This window comes from Pelecanus crispus, chromosome 3 (assembly GCF_030463565.1).
Source record: "Pelecanus crispus isolate bPelCri1 chromosome 3, bPelCri1.pri, whole genome shotgun sequence".
NCBI classification, from domain to species: Eukaryota; Metazoa; Chordata; class Aves; order Pelecaniformes; family Pelecanidae; genus Pelecanus; species Pelecanus crispus.
The window spans coordinates 125,475,547-125,498,699 of NC_134645.1; the positions used below are offsets into that span (position 1 = coordinate 125,475,547).

General features: G+C 44.7%; 1 protein-coding gene across 2 annotated transcripts in view; it reads left to right on the forward strand.

Annotated features, from left to right (window-relative positions):
• The first annotated feature begins 4,390 nt into the window (after window positions 1-4,390).
• The window catches only part of PTCHD4 (patched domain containing 4), a 92,049-nt gene continuing 73,286 nt past the window's right edge, over window positions 4,391-23,153 (forward strand). The window contains exon 1 of one of the 2 annotated variants that reach the window (XM_075708156.1): window positions 4,391-4,990. In XM_075708156.1, the coding sequence (XP_075564271.1) occupies window positions 4,391-4,990 (600 nt within the window). The remainder of the gene's footprint in view (window positions 4,991-23,153) is intronic. The other variant, XM_075708157.1, reaches the window with a different exon arrangement.

Below are 23,153 nucleotides of genomic sequence, written 5' to 3' on the forward strand. Positions count from 1 at the left end.
AAATCTCCACAGTCAATGGGTGCAGGTTGCTGGTCCTACAGGGCCTGACACCCTCCCTAAAAGGCACGAGGCACCTCAGTGTTTCATACCCTCCATTTTTGCAGCTGGCAAGGTTTTCTCAACTATTTTCAGAACCACCACATAGCACAAAAACAAAACAGCAAATTCAACCACAGTAACCACAGTTTGTTTTTTTTTCCCCCCAAAGGGACACACCAGCTCTTACACCCTTTCTCCAGTGCCCTCATCCCCCAGCACTATGCACAGACCCCCTCTGCCTCCCCCTTTCCACCCCTGCCCTCCCTGCCTGGCTCCTGGTAGTGCTGGCCCTGCAGCTCCAGAAAGTTCAGAACTTAACTGAGAATTGCTAAGAAGGGATTTTCTCTTAAAATCCACATTCTAAAACTAAATTCACTATCACACTAGAGTTTTTCTTTCTCAGTTGGAGGTAGAAAATCATGTAAGTGTAAGAACATGAACTGCTAGTCAGTCTGAAGTCCGTTTTATTTACTCTTATATACACAGCCTCTGTGGTTGTTCTAAATTATTCCTCTGTTTTTTCTCTATTTAATGTCTTTTTGTACCATTAATTTTCACTATATCCACCCAGCTATTAAACCATAGCAACTTAAAGTCACTATGTCAATAGAACTGTTTGTAGCTTTACTTGCTCGTGAATCAACGTATGGCAATCTGGCTCTCGAGCACGCAACTCTACCTTCTTCAGTACCTAAGCAGCGCACCTATGCCAACCCCTCAAGCCCATTGATAATTGTTATTTAAACTATCAACAAGTTTGCTGTGTTTCAGTAACCCTCCCAGCTGAACACAGTCCCCCACTGCAGCCACATCAGAGTAACACAGAGGGACTGTTCCCTCCCTGCTGCAGGATATCTCTGCAAGTACATTTGTATTGCTTTGACTTTTTGCTATGTAATGTTTTTTCCAAAACCATGTCTACCTTGCCCTGCGCTGTAATCTCATGTTTTTTTTGAGCCAAATCATCTGTTCTCAAAGTTGTCTCCTTTCTGGGAGTAGGCAACTCCAATTATTTACCCCAGATACAGTTGCATTTTTTCCAAGCTGGATCTTGTTTCAAATATTTCTGAGTGTTTCGAATCTCTCTGTGGTTTGTTATTTCTCTGGGCTCCAGAATCTGTGAACCATCATTCAATTCTCCAGCTAACATCCCCGAGATGTCAGTTATTCCCCTTTAAAGAGGTTCATTGGATGATACCAGGGAGGATATAAATATCAGCATATTCCAACACTGTTCTCAGAAAAGGTGGTGATGACCTGCTTGTTTCTGAGATGTACTTCAAACTGACTTTTTAGATCCTCCATGGATTTTGCCATTTGAGATGACCAACGTAATGCATTGGTCACTTTATCATCCATGGTACCTGTGAGGGCACTACTGCCAGATCACACTTTGTTATTGTGTACTCCACTTAGACAGGCAAAACCAACTGCCAGTGCCCTTTGGCGATATTGCTTTATTTTCCTGCTCAGGAAGGAACCAACATGTGCTCGGTCATATCTTTCATTGCACATATTTCTTTGCCCTCTCTTTGCCCGTGCTTCAGCAATGCCGTGTCTGAACGCTCCACTGCAGCATCCTGGCATACAGAAGTTGTCCCAGACTGGGAGAAGCTGCAGAAAAAAACATCCTTTGCCATATCTTATTTAGGCACTAGAGGGACCTGCTTCTCCAAGGGTGGTCTGGCCTGCTTGTACTTTGTTCCCGACCTCTTCCTGTGGTCAACAGGTCAACCTCCTGAGCAATGATCAGCTCTGTGGAGGGCATACTGGGCAAGGCCACAGCAACCAAGGAAGTGATTGCAGCTTTCTCCCTGTCAGACCAGGTATCAACACCATATAAGCCACAGAAGCAATGAGTACCAAGGACCCAAAGACTCCAAGGCAGAGCTCCCGCAGCCTAGGCTGAAGCCCCCAGTGCTAAGGTATCTCTGCCAGTAGCACACATAGCTTAGATATGGTGGCAATACTCTGTCAAAGGCTATTATAAGCCTGCATGTGTAGAAATGAGGAATCAGGCTCTGACTTCCCACTCAAGGTCTCACTTATGTGTGTAAGTACAAAGGCTCAATAAAGCCTTTGCATTTAGACTTTATTCACTGGGAGCACTCAACCATCGGCATAAGTGCATCATAAAATAGACAAAGCGCTGTAATTTGTGCCAATGGAGCTTAGCATTTCCTGGGGTTGTTGAGGCAGATTTCCATCATGGGCAATGCTTTAAGATGAGCAAATAGGAGGCTCTTTTCTACAGAATTTCCCACCGTTGACCTCTCCTTCTTGTTGCCTGTAAGAACTCCAGCCCACATTTGCCAGCACCTCCAGATCACCAGTATCTAGGCCACTAAATAAAAACAGCCTGAATTTGAAGGGCGTGATGTGCTTGCAGCACCCATTCAAATATCCAAAAATTAAGCCAGTTTGACCAAGGCAGCTGTGAATCTTAGCCACTGATTTCAGTCAGGTAGGTTTCCAAGCCAATGCTTCCAGCGTCTCTGTTGCATCCCTTGGAAGAATTTCACATTTCCGCACTTGTGCAGGACCTCAGGCTCCCAGTCAGAATTACTGTCTCTGCGACCTAACACAAGCCCTCCAAAGCCCTCAAAGATGGGCTCCTTCTCTGAATGTCCTGTTCATCCACATGGAAGTGTGTGTGTGGGTGTCAGCATGAAAGGGATTGCTGAATATGCTGTTTTTCTCCAATGCTGATAATTACTTCAAGCTGAGCATAGCCCGCTCTTTGTCTAGTCCTGGGTCGGGCAGAGTCTGCTAACTGACAGTTTTGAGCTCCCCAGTTTCCACTCACCCTCCTTCTGTTTCAGTAAGGGTTTATTATGGATGAACCTGGCTTTCTCAGGGTTTGCACAACGTCCTTGGTCCCGTCCCAAAACAAATCCATTTCTGTTTGACAAAACTAGCTCAAATACATCAGGAATTTGGTGGAGGGGGAGACATCGAGCAGAGATCACCATTTTTCGGGTTTTGGTTTTTAATTACATTTGTGTGCTTTAGACTTAGGAGTTAAGTATAAAGCTCCTGCAAAGCAAGCCTGCCTTTTCTCCTGCCTTACCTGCAAGGGGCTGTCAGGTCTGCTTGGGCTGGATCTGCTGTCCCAAGCAGTCCTGGCTGAAGCTCCTGAAGGAGCAGAGCTTGCTGCCTGGAGAGTTGGTGGGCAGCTCTCCTGCTGCAAATGCATGCATTTCTCTGCTGCTATCCTTTGGTCCGGGGAGCTGCAGAATTTTTCGCCTCTTATGTAATGGTCTGCTGGTGTCTTTGCTTGGAAAACCTCTTTTTCAGCGGGAGGGTGTCAGGAGCCCCGTCCTACCTCTCGTGGGTCACTGCTCAGGGAGCTGCTGGCCAGAGGGGTCGGGGGGGGGCGGGGGGGAGAGCTGCCAGGCTGTGGGGCAGCAGAAGGGAGCAGCTCACTCCCCCTTCCTCCCCCTGCCCCAAGCCCTGCCCGGAGTCACTCTCCCCCTCGGAGGAATACGGGGCAGCTCCTCCTGGGCGACCTCGGGCTGCAAATGGGGGAAAGGGGAGAGGTGGCAATTTGGGCTGGGAGCTTTGCCCGGAGCGGTGCGTGTGCCCCCTCCCCAAGGGCCACAGCGCGGCTGGGGCAGGGCTGGGCGCGGCGGGGGGGAGGGATGCAGCAGCCGTGGGACCGGGGGTCGGGGAGCGGAGCGCGGCGGCTGCTGCTGTGGGAAAGCGCTTCGCAAAGTCTCCGGGCAAAGCTCTCCCTCCTCCGGCAGCCGGCGGGGAGCGGGGCCGCCCGGGGTGGGGGGCAGCGAGGGAGGGGCACGGTGGGGTCGGGGGACGTTAAAATGCAGCATCATCCTCCTGCCCCGGCAAACTGTGTGTGGGGGGGGGGGGTGGAGGGAGGAAAGCGGTGCTTTGCAGCGGGGGGGGCCGCTGCCGGCGCTGGCTGCACCGCCCCGGGGAAGCGGTGCCCGCCGCGGGGCTGCGCGGGGCTGCGCGGAGCGGGCGCGGAGCGGGCGCGGAGCGGGCACTGCAGAGCCGGCAGCGCTGCCGGTGCAACGCCTGAGCCTCGCCGGGGAGAGGGGGGCACCCCTGCGGGGGGGCGATGCTAGTTGGCTGGGGAGGAGGGAGGAGAGAGGAAGATTAAAAAAAAAGAGAGAGAGAAAAAGAGAAAAAAGAAGCAAGGACCCCCCCCCCCCCCCCCCCGCCCGGTCCCTTCCACCCCCAACACACACACACACGCGCGCACACACACAACCCATTGATCAATATTTGGCTGTCTTGCTGCAACTTGCTGCAGTCTTTTAAAGGAGTAGTAGAGAGAGAGGGAGAGAGAAAGGGAAACTGACAGGAAGGGGTAAGGAGCTACACATGTCACATGTGCTTTCTAAGACGGCCAGGAGCATCTGCAGGCTGGATCTGGTGGAGGATGCTGCGGCAGGTGATACACAGAGGGCTCCAGTCGTTTTTCTACAAGCTGGGCTTATTCGTGAGCAGGCATCCGGTGTTTTTCCTCACTGTGCCCGCAGTCCTGACCATCATCTTCGGCTTCAGCCTGCTCAACCGCTTCCAGCCTGACACTGACCTGGAGAGCCTGGTAGCCCCCAGCCACAGCCTGGCCAAGATCGAGAGGAGCTTAGCCAGCAGCCTTTTCTCCCTCGATCAATCCAAAAGCCAGCTGTATTCGGACTTGCACACCCCGGGGAGGTATGGCAGGGTGATTCTCCTCTCCAAACCCGGAGGCAATATTTTGCATCAGGCTGATGTGATCCTGCAGATCCACCGAGCCGTGCTGGAAATGAAGGTGAACTACAAAGGCTATAATTATACTTTTTCCCATCTGTGTGTGTTGAGAAATCAGGATAAGAAATGCGTGCTGGATGATATTATTTCAGTGCTAGAGGATCTGAGGCAGGCTGCCCTCTCCAATAAGACAACAGCCAGGGTGCAAGTGAGCTATCCCAACACTAAATTAAAGGTATGCTCTTACTGCATGCTTTTGCCAATTAAAGAGGCAGCACTTCATTTCTTGTCCTAAACAGCAAAGAGAAATATATCTCTCTCTCTCTATCTAAATGTGTGTGATCTGGGCTTTCCTCGGGAAGCAGCTGAAAGCGGTGCCTTGCTATTGTTCGGTACGAGGAGGGAGGGTGGGTGGGGGGACTGTACGCTAACGCACCAGGAGAAGCAGGGAGTGGAGAACAGCCTCGGGACCGGGAGACCTTGCAATGCCTTGAAGGGTTCATACACCGGGGAAAAGGGACAGGAGGTCGGGCGGGGGGGGGCTGTGTGAGAGCTGGGGTTTCACTATCACCTTTTCCAGCCCCACTGCCGTGGTGGGATAATTTATCTTTAATAAGGCCAAAAAAGGCTTTCCTCAAATGCACGGTGAGCTCCCGTATCTCCCTGCCTCTGCAAGTGCTGTAGGAGCAGCAGGAGGTTTGGGCCAGAAGCAAATTCAAGTGTCCTGCCTTCTTTTTCTTTACCTGCCCGCAAAGAAGGGGAAGGGAGGAGGTGGAATTTTTTCTCTCGGTGTGAAAAAAATTAACTCTGCTGCTGATGGATGGGCTGGAGTTTTGGGACGGATCCCATCAGCTAGAGGCTTCCAGCAAAGGCGAAACAAGGTAAAAGGTGAAAGAAGTTTCAGTCCTTCCAACTGAAAGAACAAACAATTCACCACAAAGGATCTCAGGAATATTTCCCTGGCACACAAGCACCCATCTGTTTTCCCTCTCATCTGGAGCAATCCAGTTCACCAGGACTAACCTGCTATGGGCAAATAAGGTGCAAAGTTTGCAGGTGTCTGCTGAAAGAAGTTTCTGCTCCCCCAGGCATTGCACCAGAGGCAGGTTTTATTTAATGGAGTGTAACAAACTCCCTAGCACACTAGTTACTCATGGCTCAGGTCACAGGCAAGAGGATATGGTCCTTCTTTTAAACCAGAGAGGCTCTTTAGGGGTACCTGTCCTGCTTTTTGTCAAAGTGATCATCAGGGATGAGGGAGGTAGTGCTCTTGCAAGTACTGGCCAGATGCTGAAGTTATCATCTGTTTCTTACTGTTCATTTACCAGGAAAAAAAAGGAAAGCCAGTCCCTGCCCCAAAAACTGAAGCAGAGACATAGGTTGATTTTATTGGTCGTCTTCTTTAGTAAAAGGCCAGGTGGGACAGTTGGGAATTAGTCTGGATGTTACAGTAATTGCTTTGTGTAGAGTTGTGGCTGTTTGAGTTGAGCGCGTGGAAATGAAAAGGTGTCCTTGGTGTTTCTGGAAAGTCCTGAGTGCAAGGGGTGTTCAGAAACACGAGTTATTCTGGATTAAATATCCCTGAACAAATTTTATCTTTTACTTTGCTGTGAAGACAATCCTGCTATTGCAGAATTAAACTGCTTTCTTTCCATTTTGCTTATTTTTAAAGCCAAGATTAAGCTAGTTGAGTGGACAACACTGATAATCTGGACCAACATAATTATAAACCAGCTTTATACAGAAGTAGTCATTCTACTCTCTCAATCCAGATTAATCTTCTTGTGTAGAGAAACCTTAATCAAGCTTGGCAAAACTAGGATGGGGTCACTTGTAATGTATTTTTTTTTACAAGGAGTGTTCCTACAGCTCCTCCTTTTTTAAAGATAAAAGCAAAGGAAAAAATAACCTGGTCTGGATTAGAGATTTATTGGAATAAGTGGTCAGTAGATAATTCACACAGAGAAAGGTTTTCCCAAAGCATAGATGTCTGGCTCTGAGCACTGCCAAATACCAGTCCAGCACCTCCAATCCCCCAAGTAGTTGTTGTGTATCATCTTCCGGATGAAGGAATAAATGCCCTTAAATACCTAGGTTTAAAGTTGGACAGAGCAGGTAGCTTTCTACCCACTTCTCAGTGAAGGGAGGTAAAGCCGCCAAAATCTGTGACTGCACTTTAGAGAAAAGCTAACGATTCCAACCCATTTCTGTGGATAGGGAGAGTCCCTGGTGTTACAAAGAAAAACACACTTTTCCACAGTTTTTCTTTTTCTGGTATGGTAAGGACCATGTTTTGGGACTGCGGTCAGCCCTGAACCTGGACTGGCCTTCAGCTGTGGCGTATCCTCAGAGACTCACCTCCTCTGGTCTCTTTGGTTCCAGCTGCTGGGAATAAATTACTACTTTGTTTAGATTAGTTCACTAGGTGAGCCCCCTCTCTGTCATCTCTGTTGTCCCATCTATCAAGCTACAGGGTTAGGAAGCTGTGGGCAAACATCTCTTGCTCTCCTTCAAGCCATGGCCAAAATATTGATCTAATCTAGTCTCCCAGGCTATTTACTGACCTCCCTCTCTCTGCACCTCTGAATAAAGACTGCAGAAACCCAGGCCTGTGTTGCTTGTTTTGGGGTGTCTAGATGTGTTTATCCAGAAATACCTCAGATGCTGCACCCACTAGGGTAGATCAGTCTCTGGATGCTCAGCAAAGGGAGCAATCCTGTGTCTGTAGCCATGAGGTTTTTTATTTCTTTTTACTTGAGTCGTGACATGGAGTGGTTGTGGCTAGACCTCACAGGAATGCAAACAAGAGGGTCGTATCTGGCTGCCCTTATTCAGTATGGACCAGTGTTCATTACTCTCACTGGTCCATGTCCTTGGGAGCTTTCTCAGCTAAACTTCCCTGTACTGTAAGGACCCACCAGGATCTTTTAGGTTGCCTCACTTTCTCAAAGGGCACATTGCTTGGTTAATACTGGTAGATTTTTCTCTGTCTTGTTCTTTTAATAATGGCTTCAGATTGAATAAAGTTCTTTCAAGAGCAATACGGTGGGTTTACAAACTGTGAAGGTGTCCCAGATGTGTTTAGTCTGCAGCTGACATGGGTCAGGTGTCAACCTGTACTGGTTTGGGAACCACAATGACAATATTGAGTTATTCCAACTGCTCTCCTGCTCCACCTGGGAGCTGCAAAAACACCTCGCAGTTTTTCTTTCCCTCAAGTCTTGTGAGCAGCTCTCACTTTGTTCCTCTTCTTGTCTCCTGCTGGACCCCAAATTGGTTCAATTCTCTCAGGTGAGGCTGGCTGAAGGCTGGCTGTGGGTGAGCTCTTGCCAGGTCTTTCACAGGAACTTTGTGGGAGCCATACGAACAGGTTTCAGCAAACTGCTCTGGCTTTGAAACAGCCGTTAGTGGGCTGCAAAATCTAATGAAACTGCTTGGCTTTTCCTAAGAAAATCTGGCTGTGAGGGGTAATGATTGTTTAATCATTACTTGTTGTAGTGCTGGAAGAGCTTATAGCCTTGAATACATCTTCACTGCCCCTCTGTAAGTTGGGAAGTCTTGGTCTCTCCGCTCTCCAGAGGAGGAGCAGAGAGATGGTACTTACATCCAGCGTGCAGACTGCAGTGTGGTTTCAAAAGCCTGAGATGGGTTTAAAACCCACTCTGGCAACACAGTAGGCTAGTTCATTCTTCTGAAAGGCCAGGTGATCCAGGCTGTACAAAAATGCCTGCACCTATTGCTTTAGGGACACTCTCTAGCCATTCCCAGTTATTGCTATGCTACGCTGCAGTCTGCAGCCCAGCCAGAAGAGTGACTTGCCCAAGGTCATGCAGCTAGACTGTGGCGGAACAGAAAACAAAGCTGGATGTATGAAGTCTTGATGAAGGCTTTGAGATACGTCCTGGAGCAAGATCGCTCATGCTTTCCCCGGCCCAGGACAAAAAAATGATGTTCCTGTGCTTGGGGTCTGGATTGTGCCACATAGACTGGGCAAGTCTACACTGAACACTGACCCTCAGACATCAAACTGTTAAATCACAAGTTTTAACAAATCTGGGCATCATTTTTCTCAATTAAGACTTCCAGAACATTGCCTGGGCATGGCTTGGGAGTTAACATGGGAAAGGCTCCATTCCTGGTTAGTGTATCTGCTCCATTCTGGGGATAGCAGCGTGTATCTGCTTGGATATGTTGTGCTCCTGTCTCCAGGGCCAGAGTATGGTCTGAGGCATATTTTATTTATTGGTAGGGACAGATTTATTGATTACATGGGGATTACTTCTTGTGCACTATCAGATATGAGGAAGGAGATTGGTTTACGACCCTGATTTGCCAATAACCCCAGCAAATTTGCTGTCCTTATCAGGAAAAAAGAAAAAAAAATCACTACAAAGAATGAGACTGGTTTCTGAACACAGAAATTTTCCTGGAGGGAAAAAAAAAAAAAGCATGAAAGCATTTTTTTCAGGTATTTCAGCTTTACTGTTTCTTTTCATGTTTATTTGTTAGTTTGTCTGAGAAAACAATAACTTACAACTTATGTCTCTGAGATCAGAACAAATATGACAACTGCTGGTTAGAAGGAGCATTTGTAAGCAGATTGGTTTTTGTAATACTGCCTTCAATTAATTAAGTATCAGTCATTTATGAACACCAGGCTAAACAGCAGCAAATACAACAGACATCTCTACCACCACATTTGTGATGAGCACATCAGCTGGATATTGAATCCTTTATTGCTTAAGTAGAAAAGTTACTTGCATTCACTTAGCATCTTGAAACCTGTAATTGCAGACTTCCTACTGACCAGATTCTCAATTTTTCTCACGCTGACAGCGTACTTTTAAATAAGCCTTGCTCTGTTTGCATTCATGCAGTCTTTCCCACTGCTCTAAGATTAGTTCCTCCTTACATGACCCTGAGGCACCAACCACCTCCATGGGACAGAGAGGATATAAAACCAGAGCCCACCTACATCAGAGTAGGCATCTGTATATCAATAACATCCACAAACTGTTCCTTCAGTAAAGTTGGTTCAAGTATAAGATTACTCCGACTCCAAGGACCAAATGCTTCCTTGGAGGCAACGTGGCTCTGTACCCATTTGTGATACCACCTGTCCCAGTCCAAGCCTGTGGCTCAGGATCTTGTGAAGTGCTCTGTGGCTGGCAAAAGTTGCTAAGTCAGAGGAAATAATAAAACATGAGCAGGGAGAGGATCAGAGGAGGAAGGCTGGAGGCTGCAGATAGTTTTCATCTCAGCATCTCAGATGAAGACAGGATGGGCAGCCTGAGCTTGGAGTAGCTGCTCAGTAGCATGAAAGCAAGCTGGTAATGTTTGAAGGCAAGTAGCCTTTTCTGGCTCACAGGTTGGGAAAGCTTATTGGGGAGGGGGAGGAAAAAAGACTATCGTGTTCTTCCAACCATGTTTCTGTACTGTCCAGCAGGGCTAGGAAGGGGTCCTCACCCACCTTGCCTGGAGGGTCTGGCGGAGCTGGTGTCTGCAGCAGGTTAGCTGTGCCTGTATTGGGAAATGTCCCCGCAGCTATCAGGTCTTGAGGACATAATCAGACAGCCAGCCTGATTTGTGTGGGCAAGAAATGAAACATTTCCTTGCATTTTTAGGAAAATTCTGCACTCCTGCACCAGGGACATGAAACCAGGTTAACCTGTACCAGGACAAGCTGTCCCAAAATAAAAAAAAAACCAAACAGCAGAAAGACAGCAGAAACCTATCAAAGCAAGGATGGGGTTTAGGGTGCTCTTTTTACATTGCCATTCTGCAGTTTTGAACTTCACTTTCTTTATCAGTCTCTGGGGTAATTCCACCTTCACCCCTCCAAGGCTGTAGACAGCAGGTTTGTTGGGTGTGGGGTTCATTCCTTCCCATCAAACAGCTGAAAGCAGTGGTCATGTCAAAGACTGCAAAGAAAATATTCTTCATTGACCTCTCAGATGACCTGGATCAGCTGCTTCATGCCTTTCCCTCCCAGCTATTCCGCCCTTCAGTTTTGTCAGCACTTGCCAGGAGACATGGCCTTTTATGCAGTGCCAGGCCTTCTGGAGACCTTGCCGTGATGTGAATAATAACAAAGAAGCAATTGGAAGATTCTTTGGGTAGAGAGAAAAGGAAGATGCAGTTAGAAGCCCCTTCAGTTAGTAACGACTGCTCATCACTCTAGATCTGGGACGGATGTCAACCACTTGCCTAAGGTAGAAAGTCCAGTAGCGCTTTGCCACCTTCCTACAATAGCTACTCCTCTGTGGACAGAAAAAAAAAATTGCCTTTACTAAATATTCAGTTAACTCTTGGCAGTGTTTCTACACTGACAAAACGTCTTCTAATCTCAGCCATCCCTATGCCTTTCCAAAATGTCTTTCGAGCCCCATACTGTCCTGGCTGTGTGAGTTGTTGGAGGGCTTTGAACTTCTCCCTCTGAATTTACAATGGATGGGTATTCTTGCTATCTGTAACAAGAATTAAAATGAATTCAGGTACCTCCATGCTAGCAAGGCAAGAGAATACAATTAGTGAAGAAGATGTGTCATCTTTCCAGCCAGAGAAAGATGCTTTAACAGAAAGGAGAGGAGAACCTTAAAACAACATTAACTGATTAAATATATGTTCTGTGGTAGAAGTGGGAGGAACTTCGTAAGGAGAAAATTAGATTAATAAATGTGTCAGAAAAAGTTCTTAAATTATTTAATGTCCCTTATGTATATGTGGGTTTGTATATTGCTTACATATCTTTCTTAGTTAGTAAACAATGAGGTAGGTAAGGGGGTGCTAGACATTTTGAAAATAGTAACCTAAGAACAAAACCTGTATTAAACCATTTCAGCCATTAAGAGATGAAAGCCCTGTGCAGAGCTCAGCACAGTTATTATTACAGAAGTCAGGGTGAAAAAAACCTGCTGACTCTTTTTCCGAGAGGAGTGAATTGAGTTATTAAAATAATGATCCTGCATTTCTACAGATAGCCTTTAATTTACACAGACCCCACAACCGTTGCACACTCCTAGTGTAAACAATGAGACATACTGTGCATGGCTAGGACTTGAGCTGAAAAGCAGCTTTGAATACAGATGAAACAAAGTTTTCAACAACATAGGAAAGCAGATGCTGCATGTGTTGGAAAAGAGAGGGGAAGACAACGGGAGGCAGAAAGGGCAAGCTATGAAGTCTTTTATACCTCTGTTGCTCACTATATTAGTCCTGTTCTCTGTTTTCCTACCTACCAAGGCACAAAATGCTCATGTGGAGAATAGACAGTAAAGGAAGTTCTTGGTAGCGGGGCTGTGAAGGATCCTACAAAGGGAGAGAGCGGTGACCGAGCTCCTGAGCATTGCAGAGATGATCACATGCAGTGGCACATGTCATTGCCCTAGCCCTGGATTCACTGGGTGTGAATTAGCTTCACTTTTGCACTGGTTAGGCCATTTGGGAGCAGGAGCTTTGGGTGAAGTGCTTGGAGATCTTTGATGACACTAGGAAGTGTGATCTGGTGGCAGCGGGAGGACTTCCAGCTAAAAAGAATTACTGTGGAACCGACTCAAGGGCAAACTGGGCATAATTTTTTGGTGGGCAGCTCTGGTGTGGCCAAGAGACTTTTCTGCAGCTTTTTTTTGTTCTTAACCCTGTTCACATGTTGGTGGGTAATTCCTGCACGATGCTAGTTCTGCATGCCCAGCAGCAGCTCTGTGAGACGTCGGAGAGCCCTCCCACAGCCCTGAGTCGGCCAGATCAGCTTTTCTCCCTGGTTCTGCATTCTGGCAGCAAACGTGCCCTCCCTGAGTCAACTCTTGCTAGCAAACTGGTACCGCAGCCAGGGAGCTTCTCGGGGGATTGCAGGTTGTGAGACCGGCATATCACTACCTGGCTAATATTGCAGAAAGGTTTTGGTCTGATAATGATATATAACTAAGATGGAAAAAGTCAGTCGGCACCACAGGTGTATAATGTTTCCTCAATATACGATGGCAAATGTTTTGGCATCTCCCAGAATAATTCTTCTTTAAAAATACCAATTGCACAGGCCCTAAAGCCTGCTTATCTGCTCTGAGGGCATATGAGAAGGCAAAGGCTGTCTTGCCTACCTGTCCCATGCCTTTGAAGGCAATGCCACATTGCAGGGGCTTTAAGTGTAATGCAGCCCACCTACCCAGGGTACGCAATTTGGGATTAAAGATCAAGCTCCTAATGGGCCAGTCTGCCACAACTAGTTTCCTTGTGCAGTTGGTGGGAGACCTAGGAGGTGCCATCGCATACCTCCACAGAGAAGCCCAAACACCTAACGTGTATCTTCTCCAATATATAGGGAACATAAACATCACCTGTAGGACCGGTTCAGTGGGCACTAAATCTTGTGCCCAAGTTGGGTACCTAAGCAAGACAAAAAAGTTGCCCTTGTGTAAGACAGGGCCTCGCTTTTCTTACACCTTGCATAATTGCTTCCACCAGTGTTACACAAGTGTTGTCAGTCTGATGGGGAGGTGTTATTCTTACCACATACATGGTGTATTTTTGCATGCGTGTCAACAGCTTCGCAAAGGGTGCTACGATTCAGAAGTAGCCATAGAGTGTTTTGCTGCTTCTGTGCACAGCATTACCTCTGCTGCATGTAAGGCAGGCCCATAAAATTTCAGCCGAATCTTTTTCTATGAGCAGTTACAGTACTCATGAAATTAAAAGCATCATTGTGAAACAGTGTCTACTTGGTCCTTAATTTTGTCGTGGAGGAAGAAAAGAGAAGGGCAGGTTCTCATAGTTTCATTTTGATGTGTCCCCAACAAAATGCTTCTATTTTTTTATGCTGAAAAGATTCCTTCAAAGTATTCTTTCAAAATTCTTTCCAAAATATTTCGCTCTCACATTATACTGTAGGAAAAAAAAGTTACTTTAAAAGGAAATGTTTTCCCATGTTCAAACTGGTCACTCTGGTTTGAAAATCGCAGAGAAACAAAGTCCCCCCACCAGCTCTGCCTGGCAGGATCCCCGCGTGGCTGAGGACACAGCCCAGTCCCCGTGGACATGAATGTATCCCCCAACAAGGTGCTTTGGCTCTTTTAATGCCATTTTTCACTGGAGACCAAGGCACTGTATTGATGGGCCAAGTGATCCTTGCTTCCAGTTTCCAGAGCAGGTTTAGTTTGTAAAAGAATTTGCAGTTTGTTAAGAAGAAAGATGCTGTTGGCGAAACTTCATTATGCAACACAATCTCTTGTATGACGGGGCCTGTGACTTAAATATAAATCACCCTTTTCCTAACCATTTTCCAGGATGGTTTCTTAGAGTAGATTTTGATTCATTAACTAAATGCATTAACATATTCAGTGCTGAACAGACACTTCATGGAAATATTCATGTGCATTTTTCTCCTTAAAATCTATACTTTAGTTTGCTTGTGTTCTTGACCCCTGTCCTACTGGGTGAGGTTTTATTCACAGATAAGTATAAAACATCCTCCAATAGAGATTGCAGCACATAGACTTTTGGATACACATGACAAACCCACTTCTCTTCAGGAGTGGCTGGAAGGTGTGGTAATAAATGCTCTACCAGTGGTGTTTCTCTGTTAACTAACATTAATTTTTCTGTCCATATCTGATTTTCTATCTGCACGTAAAAAACCACTTGTTACCCAGTTGATGCACAACAGATTTATCATTGTAAATTGCATAGAAAGTTGGGAGACCAGCAAAGAAACATGAATATTTCTCAGTATTTACAAATGTCTCCAATTCTTTCTTTCCCCAGGCTTCAAGACTAGCACAAGTATTAGGCTTTAGGTATATACCCAAAAATAAATTTCACAAGCTTGACAAGCTTAAAAGCTCCTCTGCTCTCATAAAGTATTTAACGATGTTTCATTTTTGAGAAGAATTTAATTTTAAAGAAAAGGGTTTTTTTTCTCCTAAAAGAATAAAGCTTGTATCCTTACAGCTTTTACCATCTTCTTGCCTCTAGTATAAGATTTTGGAGGTGTGAGAAAGAGGAGGACATCCTTGAAGGGAAAAAATGTGTTATATAAATGCCAAATACTGTAACTGTTTATGTTCAGTGGTCTTTTCATCAGAATATTCACCTCAAAAGGAAAGTTAAAGCAGGTCATTTGTCGCTACTTAACAGATCTGAACAACTCTCCTTTAAGAATGATTCTGATACTTTTTTTGTGGAAAACCCAATTATTCTTTGAAGTAGCAAAAATGACAAGGAAAAATAAAGGCAGAATAGGACATTTTTTCACTTCCTTTAGAGTAGCTACATAAAAGGTAACCAGGATAGAGAATAGCCCAGAAAGAAACTCAAAGAAACTCAAGTGCATCCTGAAATGGTAGCACCTCTTCAATGAGTGTACAGTGGATGGAAAGGACAACATTTCAGATGCTGCTTTGTGAAGGAGCAGTTTGGGGTGTCAGATGTTGATTTTAGTGCAGAACCACCTATTCAAGAATTCATATTCTGCTGCAACTCAGATCTGCCGCTCCCTTACATTGATTTTCCTGTCATAAAGGAGTGCAGTGGTGCAACTGGAGAAATTCAGTCAAAGAACTGTTGGAGTTTTATGAACAATCTCATGCCTCTTCCATGTAACATCAAGAGGTCAAAGATGTAAAAGGTTTACAAGATCAGTCTAGCCCATTCCCTGGCCTGTGCAGGATTATGAGGAAATCCTGACAGAAAAATTAATGCAGATTGGCTTGCATGGGAGTGTGAGTTGGAAACTGGCTGAGAGATTGTAAACAAAGAATCATGATAAATGATAATGTAGCAAGTTTATGGAAGTTATCTTGCAGGGTATCTGGAGAATTTGTGTTAGGCTTGGTCTCATCTAACATCTCTATTAATTATCAGGAAGTGGAATTGAATTGCACAGGAATGAAATTCACAGATAATATTAAACAAGGAGGAGATGTCAGCAGCAGCTGAGTCAGAGGATTTACACAGACAGAACCGGAGCAGTTAGAAACCTGGACAGAAAATAAAACAATTTTCTGAAGAGTTTTGGTTGCATTCTGGTCCCCAAAGGGCAATCTAGGGTCCTCCCCTGAAACAGATTCCTGTGAGCTGAGTTTTGCAAATGTCAAATTGAAGATGCAGTGCTTAAATGATAGGACCTATGTCAAAGGCAAAATTGCTGTTAAAGTTGGGATTTTGCAGCCCCCACGGAAAGGGCACTTAGTTTTACTTCTGACTCTGACACTGCTTTGCAAGTATGGACATTTCACTACTCGGTGTTGCCCTTCACCCTTCACCTTCTTGCAGATCCAGTTCTGCAGGATAAAGACAGCTTTGTATGTTGAGTTTGAACAGTGCTTTGGAGGGTGTAGATGATGTGTTAAATAATCAGTGAAGCCTTGATAGATTGTGGCTTTGCATTAGAACTTTTGTTATCTTTCCAGAATGAAATCCATCTTCTTCTGGAGTTTTGTACTGACTCTGTGGATTTTGGATGGACCAACCTTGAAGTTGTTTTGCCATGTTGTGCATCATCTGATTGTTCCCCAGCACTTCAAATTTCAATGGCCTCATACCCCTAATATCACAAATTGGCTCCATTTTGTTCCTGTTGAATTTTGTCATTCATTAATTATATTCTGGTTGTGCCAGGGAAAAGTTCTCACGGAAGACAGTCTTAAAACTCTGTTGAGCAGGACAGTTAAAAAATATTCAGCTGGATCATTTCTACTGTTTTTTGTCCAACTTGAGTGTGATTGCAAACCAAGTCTCTAGGAACAGGGTGGTAATGTTTGTGAAATGTGTTGTGGAGTCAGACTATTTCTTCTCCTCTTCTTGGCAAATGTCCACAACATCAAGCCGTTTGCTGCAGTGGATGGTAACCCATCTGGTCTGCAGAGTCAAGCTGTGACCCTGCCCTGCCACTGCGGGTCCATGATGTAGTAATTTGTGGATGCTCATACAGAGAGTCACAATGGGAAAACCCATCCCAAAGATGGGATAAATTTCTTCTAATTTAGCCCTTTTATGTTTGGCATCTAATCTAAACTGGGTCCAGTGTGCAATCAGAGAAGAGAAGGGTGAACCTCCAGAAGTAATGCATTTCACTTTTTCTAAACATTAAGTGGGGATGAATTCACCCTTCAGAGACATCATAGACCAGAAAAAGAATGTTCAGATTATGCATTTACCTTTCAGCTGGTTAAAATTAGCTGAGCTGAATCCCAACATACTTTCATTTCAGATAACCAAAAAGAAAAAAAAAATCCATGAAAATTTCATAAACATGGGAATATGCTAAATTTTCAGATCGTTATAGCAAAGACTTATGTCTGGTGAAGTGTTTCTGAATGACCTAGGGCATAATCTGCATTTGCACTGACATAAGAAAAAACTTCCCAGAATAATTTCATGAGGAAAAGCAGGGCTTGTTCTCAAGCCCATTGCAGCTTTGTCTCACACCAAACCCCTGTCAGGGTTTTGAAAAAATCTTTTTGGAAATTATTATTAGACAGTTGCAAAAGAACTAAAATACATTAATCTGAATAAGGAATCAGCTTCCTCTGAAGGAACCTGAATTAAATGCCATCGTCCTGCAAAATAGATTGCCAGATATTGGAAGTTTATTGCAGCAGGGAGACGGAGATTTTGCAGAGTACTCAGAATACATATGCTGAGGTTCTATCATCTGGAAGTACTTTACCCTCTGATTACTCTTTGACTTACTTTATCAGAATTTTTCCGTAAATATTTACTTGTTTGAAATCCAAAGGTGGCTAGATATCACAAGGTTCCAACACCTGCAGCACTTTTTTTTAAAAATTAAAAGTCCAATCCTTCCTATTCTGTCAGAACCAAAACATTTCCAAATAGGTTATAATAATATAAATTGAAAAATCTCTTTGCACTCCAGGGGACTTTGAAAATCCTTTTTAAAAATAAGTATTACATTAGAGTAACTGTAATATATCTATTTGGGGAAAAAAGTTTGATGTCTTGCAGGAAAACATCTCAGATAAGTTGAAAAAGTGATTGTTGTTGATATTATTATTATTATTATTTACAATGAATATACTACATTACTTCAGGAGCGCTTATACACAGTAACTAAATATTCATCCTACTTGGTATCTTGAACTCATTCTTAAAAATAGCTCTACGTTAACGTGTAAATCTAGGAACACATATAACCTAACTTCAAGCATTTAATGAAGGTACTTAAATTAGGGTTTGGGACATTGTAGGCTTTAGGAGGACTAAAAACCCTAAGAATGAGATTCAGTTCATTTAAGATCAAAACTGCCCTCCGGAGGTCCCCCGTTTTTCTCTTCTACTTGAGCAGGCAGCTTGGTAGTCCTGGCCTTTCTAAATTGGCAGGTTTGGTTAGGCAGCCTGACTCCGGGCCTCAGGTCTAAATTCTGACTTTTCATGTTTTGAGTCTTGTTCTGGCTGAAGAGGCGCATCCAAATCAGAAACTCTGCTTGAAGTTAATAGCTACTGCATACTCTCACGAAAGGACAAATACTCAGCTATGACATACAGCCACCTTGAGGATGAAGCTATTCAGGTGTTGCATAGCTGACACCACCACCGGACTATGGGGTTTGAGCACAGGAATTAAAGAAACCCTGAGCCTGCTGGCAGCAAGGAGGGAATTAAATATTTTTTTCTTTTTCTTTTTTCCTTCCCATTGAGTTTGCATAAACCTGGATTAGTTCTCCAGTCTGCTTCACCACATGCCACATGAACTGCTGCTCCCAAGCTTGGCAGGGAAGAGGTGCAGGCTCAGGAAGGAGAGGGAAGGGTCCCCTCCTTTGGCAGCATCACCAGTTCATACTGTGAAATACAGCGAACAAGGAAACTCCAGCATCAGGTGGGAAGATCTTTGGAGCCTGGGCAGCATCTCCAGCTGTGCGTTTGCACAGCACCTTGCACAGCGAGGTCCTGGGTCACGCCAGAACCTCACTGGTGACCAGTGATTATGGTCTGAACGGAGACCTCAGCATCTGCTGTACCTCGTGTGGGTCCTACCAGGCCTCAGCAGCACAAAGGCAGCATCAAGATGAATTGCTCCCAGCATGTGGAGCTTGATCAACAGCAGTTATTAGCAACTCCTGCAATCTCTAGATGAAGGTTTTGGGCTGATGTAAAATTTCCAGGTTGTCGCACGCTGTTGTTTTACATTTGTTTATCATTGCAAATGTGCTCTGTGCTGTCTAAGACAGCATGAGACACCCTCTACCGTGGAGTATGGCTGGAAAAAGTAAAGAAAAGCTGGCCCTCATAATGTCAGCAAACTTCCAGTGGGAGGGCTCTCCAGTAACGGGAGGCAATGAGAAGCCCAAAGTGGAGATGATGCTAGGAGCTTTACTTTTTTTGACTGGAATAAGAATTAAAGAAAACATGTTAGAGAATCACATGACAGCACCTTCATCTCTATGGGCTACTAAGAATATAAGATTTCATCATGAAGGGCATGCGTTACAAGGTTTTACGAGACAGATTTTACAAATATAAAAACTATCTGCTGATGTTCATACGTGTGAAAAATCTCTTTGAACATACTGAATTCAAAAATACCTTGGGTAGGACTCATCTATCTCATATGCTTATCCAGAACCCCAGCTTCAGTTATATTTTAATGCATAAATACCGGCCTACTTAAATGCCTCATTCCCACTCCCCCTTCCAGATTCTGGTCCAACGTTATGAAGAAAAACAAAAGGAATAACATCTGAAACTAGATATTTTTTTGGCTCTCTCCAGCTGACAAATGGCCAAACTCATTAAAAACCAGTGTGTGCTGGAGGGAAGGGGGGGATGCTTCAGGGTAGAGAAATTGCTTCACAATGCCAAATTTGAGATTTGAAAAAAAAAAGAAGGAAAACTGATTAATTTTCTCTTTAGAAGGAGGAATTTTCAGCTGGAAGTGTTAAGTGTCCTTAACTGTATCTGCTTTATGCAGTGCCTTGTTATATCATGTTGAGCACCATTGAGAATGGAAGCTCCTGATAGGACTTGGGTAAGAGCACAGCAGTGCCTTGCATTTGAACGCTGGGCTTAGTTAAGCCTGCAAACTGCTTAGCTGGAAGTTAACCTCAAAACCACACTAGCCCCAAAATCTTGCCACATCTGTGATTCTCAGTTTTTTCTTTTCTTCTTGCCTTTGATAAAACATTACCACAATGTTTCAGTACTTTGGCTGCTGGTCCCCAGAGAAACCAGGAAGAGCAGAGACAAGAGAAAATTAGAGATGTTTGCCAACATAAAACATAATTTAAAAAGAAAAAAGCACGCTTTTCTGTGTCATTATTGAAACTTCAGATTGAAAGAGCTTAAATGACTCCTGTGGATCTGCTTTACTCCTCACTTTCTATGCTCTGCTGTTTATTTTTTAACATTTCCTTTAGATGGAGTAATAAAACCAGGCAAATCCAATTCCTTTTGCTTCCTGGCAGGTTTTCTTCCTATTTCTTGTATGTATTGGTGTCGTGGTTTAGCCCCAGCCAGCAACTCAGCACCACGCAGCCGCTCGCTCACTCCCCCTACCCTGATGGGATGGGGGAGAGAATCGGAGGAGTAAGAGTGAGAAACACTCCTGGGCTGAGATAAGAACAGTTTAATAATTGAAATAAAGTAAAATAATAATAATAACAATATAATAATGATAATATCAATAATAATACATAAAGCAAGTGATGCACAATGCAATTGCTCACCACCCGCCGACCGATACCCAGCCCTTCCCCGAGCAGCGATTGCTGCTCCCTGGCCAACCCCCCCCAGTTTCTATACTGAGCATGATGTCACATGGTATGGAATAGCCCTTTGGGCAGTTTGGATCAACTATTCTGGCTGTGCCCCCTCCCAGTTTCTTGTGCCCCTGGCAGAGCATGGGAAGCTGAGAAGTCCTTGACTAGCATAAGCAGTACTCAGCAACAACTAAAAATATCAGTGTGATATCAACATTCTTCTACTAAATCCAAAACACAGCACTATACCTGCTACTAGGAAGAAAATTAACACTATCCCAGCCGAAACCAGGACAATTGGACTTCAAGCAGTGTAGGGAAAACAATTAGAAGAGGTACACAGTGGGATGCACACAAAGCAAGAAGGCCTACAAACCTGTCAGTGAAAACGTGTGACCCCTTTTTAGGAGCTCCTTTTAGGGACAATTATTGGATCCCATTCTCATCCCCCACAAACCCTCCAGCTTGGGCATATGTAGTGTGTGGTGAAGCTCTGCAGTTTTGTGCCTTTTTGCTTTTGTTGATATGGAAAGATGACAAGAAAGGAGGTTTTCCTTTTTTTTTTTTTTTTTTTTTCTTTAGGAATTAGGTTCTTATTTAGCCTATAACTCCATGGACTTCAAGAAAGCTTTAAGATTAGACCTTCACAAGAGACAGAAAGCATTCTGGTAGAATATTGTCCTGTTTACTCCCATTTGGAGAAAGCAATGACCCTCTTCAGATAACAAAACTCTCTTGGATTTCTCTGGGGCACAAGATAGATTTAATTCATTAGTCTTGGTTACTTTTTATTGCCAATTCCATTCAAATCCCTGGATTTGGGAGAATGATTTCTTTGTTAAAAAATGAACAGTTGCATTCTTTCTTCCCTCTTCCCAGCAGCTCATTTCACTTTTTTGTTTGTTAAACAGCTAGAAAACCCATGATAACTATAAGACTCCCAAAGGCATCTTCCAGCCATGTTATGGAGGACACTGCCTTGGTGTGTCATGCTTTAGAAATGCACAGAGACTGAAAATTGGGCTAGATGGACTGCTGGCCTGCACTGAAAAAGCATTTCTTGTCTTCTTAGTCTCTTTGTAATTTTCTTTCCTTTCCTTTAAACATTTTTAACATTGAGTTTGAGCTGTGGATGAAATCATAGAGTATTCTTTAATATAAAGTATTCATGGTATAGATCCCTACAGTTTGCCAAATATGAATGTTGGTAAAAATGTTCTTCACACATATGCCTGCATACATGAGTGTGAGCGTTTAACTGTATATATCCAAATATTGGTGTTTTGTGCATCTCCCTTGAGGTACTATTGTCTCTTTAGTGATTCATTCCTACATTTCTCCTTGGCACAAACAAAATCCTTTGGGATGAATACTAACTGTGCTAGGGAGACATCTTTTTAATTGGGCCTGGGTATTCTTCATGGCTTCGCACCTGGCAGAGGCCCAGATGTTGTCCTGGTTTGCATAGATGGAGGACCACAACCGTATCATGCAATGCAGGAGCTTGGATTTCCCCTCCTAAAGCCATGTGGCACCTCCTTGCAAAAGTCTGTCATAAAGCAGGGTTTGAATATGTGAAAAATATGAACACTGTCCTGCTTGGTGATGTGAAGAAGTGTGGAGGTCCTGGGATAGAAAAACAGTTTTTGAGGAAATTCCCATACCTCAGTGCCAAGCTCCTGGTTAGCTGAATCAATCTGCCATGCTCTGGAACTGCTCTGCAAACAGTGGAGGTGGAGGAATGCAGGTAAAAGTCTCCAGTAATCAGGGCATGGCCCTGTGCATGGTGAGAGGAAGCCACTGACCCATAAACCAAGTCCCTGTTTCTTTAGAGACCAGAGACAGAGCTGGAGTTATTCATGCCACCCTCTCCCTCCTCCCTGACTGCTCACCCTTTGCATGTTGACCTGTTACAGGCCACTGGGGAGACCACAGCTGGGGATGGGGTCCAAACCCTCCTGCGCTGTACAGGTCCCTACACACAGGTCTAGGGCAGCACAGTATGGCTGTGCAGAGCTTGCAAACCAGATGCCTCAGAGCAGATAGATGCCAGCAAGAAGGAATAACACATGTGCTACCCAGCCAGAAATGTGACTTTTGGGGTAGAAATGCTTGAAATTTCCTATTCTTCTGTTGGGGTGGGGGATCAGTTTAGGGTAGCTAAACCCAGCCATGAGTTATTGCTTCTCTGCTTGATGCTACCGTGTGGTTTGGGTCCTTGTGGGGAGGTGGGAAGGAGGGAGGCTGGAGGGGGGTGGGAAGGCAGCGAGAGCTGAAGCAGGGACTGCAGTGCAAGGCTGCGCTCATCTGCTGCCACTGGCACGGGGCACGGGAAGCACAGCTCTGCTGTTTGCAGGAGGATGTGAAAGCAGCTTTGCTCCCACCTGCCTTCTCCTGCCCTCTTTCTGGGTGGTCAAAGTGCAACGAGAACTGCTGCTTCATTACACCTCACCCCGCGTTCTCTCCTTCCTGTCTCCCTCTTTTTCACACCTCCAGTCTCTTTAGGGCACCCCACTCCATAGCCCCACTTTTATTTTACAGTCACAACAAACTCCACTTCTTTTGCATCATTGACCACTTTCTTGCTACATAAATCCCCCCACAAAGCAAGCTTCTCACTTAGTTTGTCCACAGCCATCGCTCAGACAGGAACCCGGGCGGGGGACACTATGTTGGTCTGAGGTGATT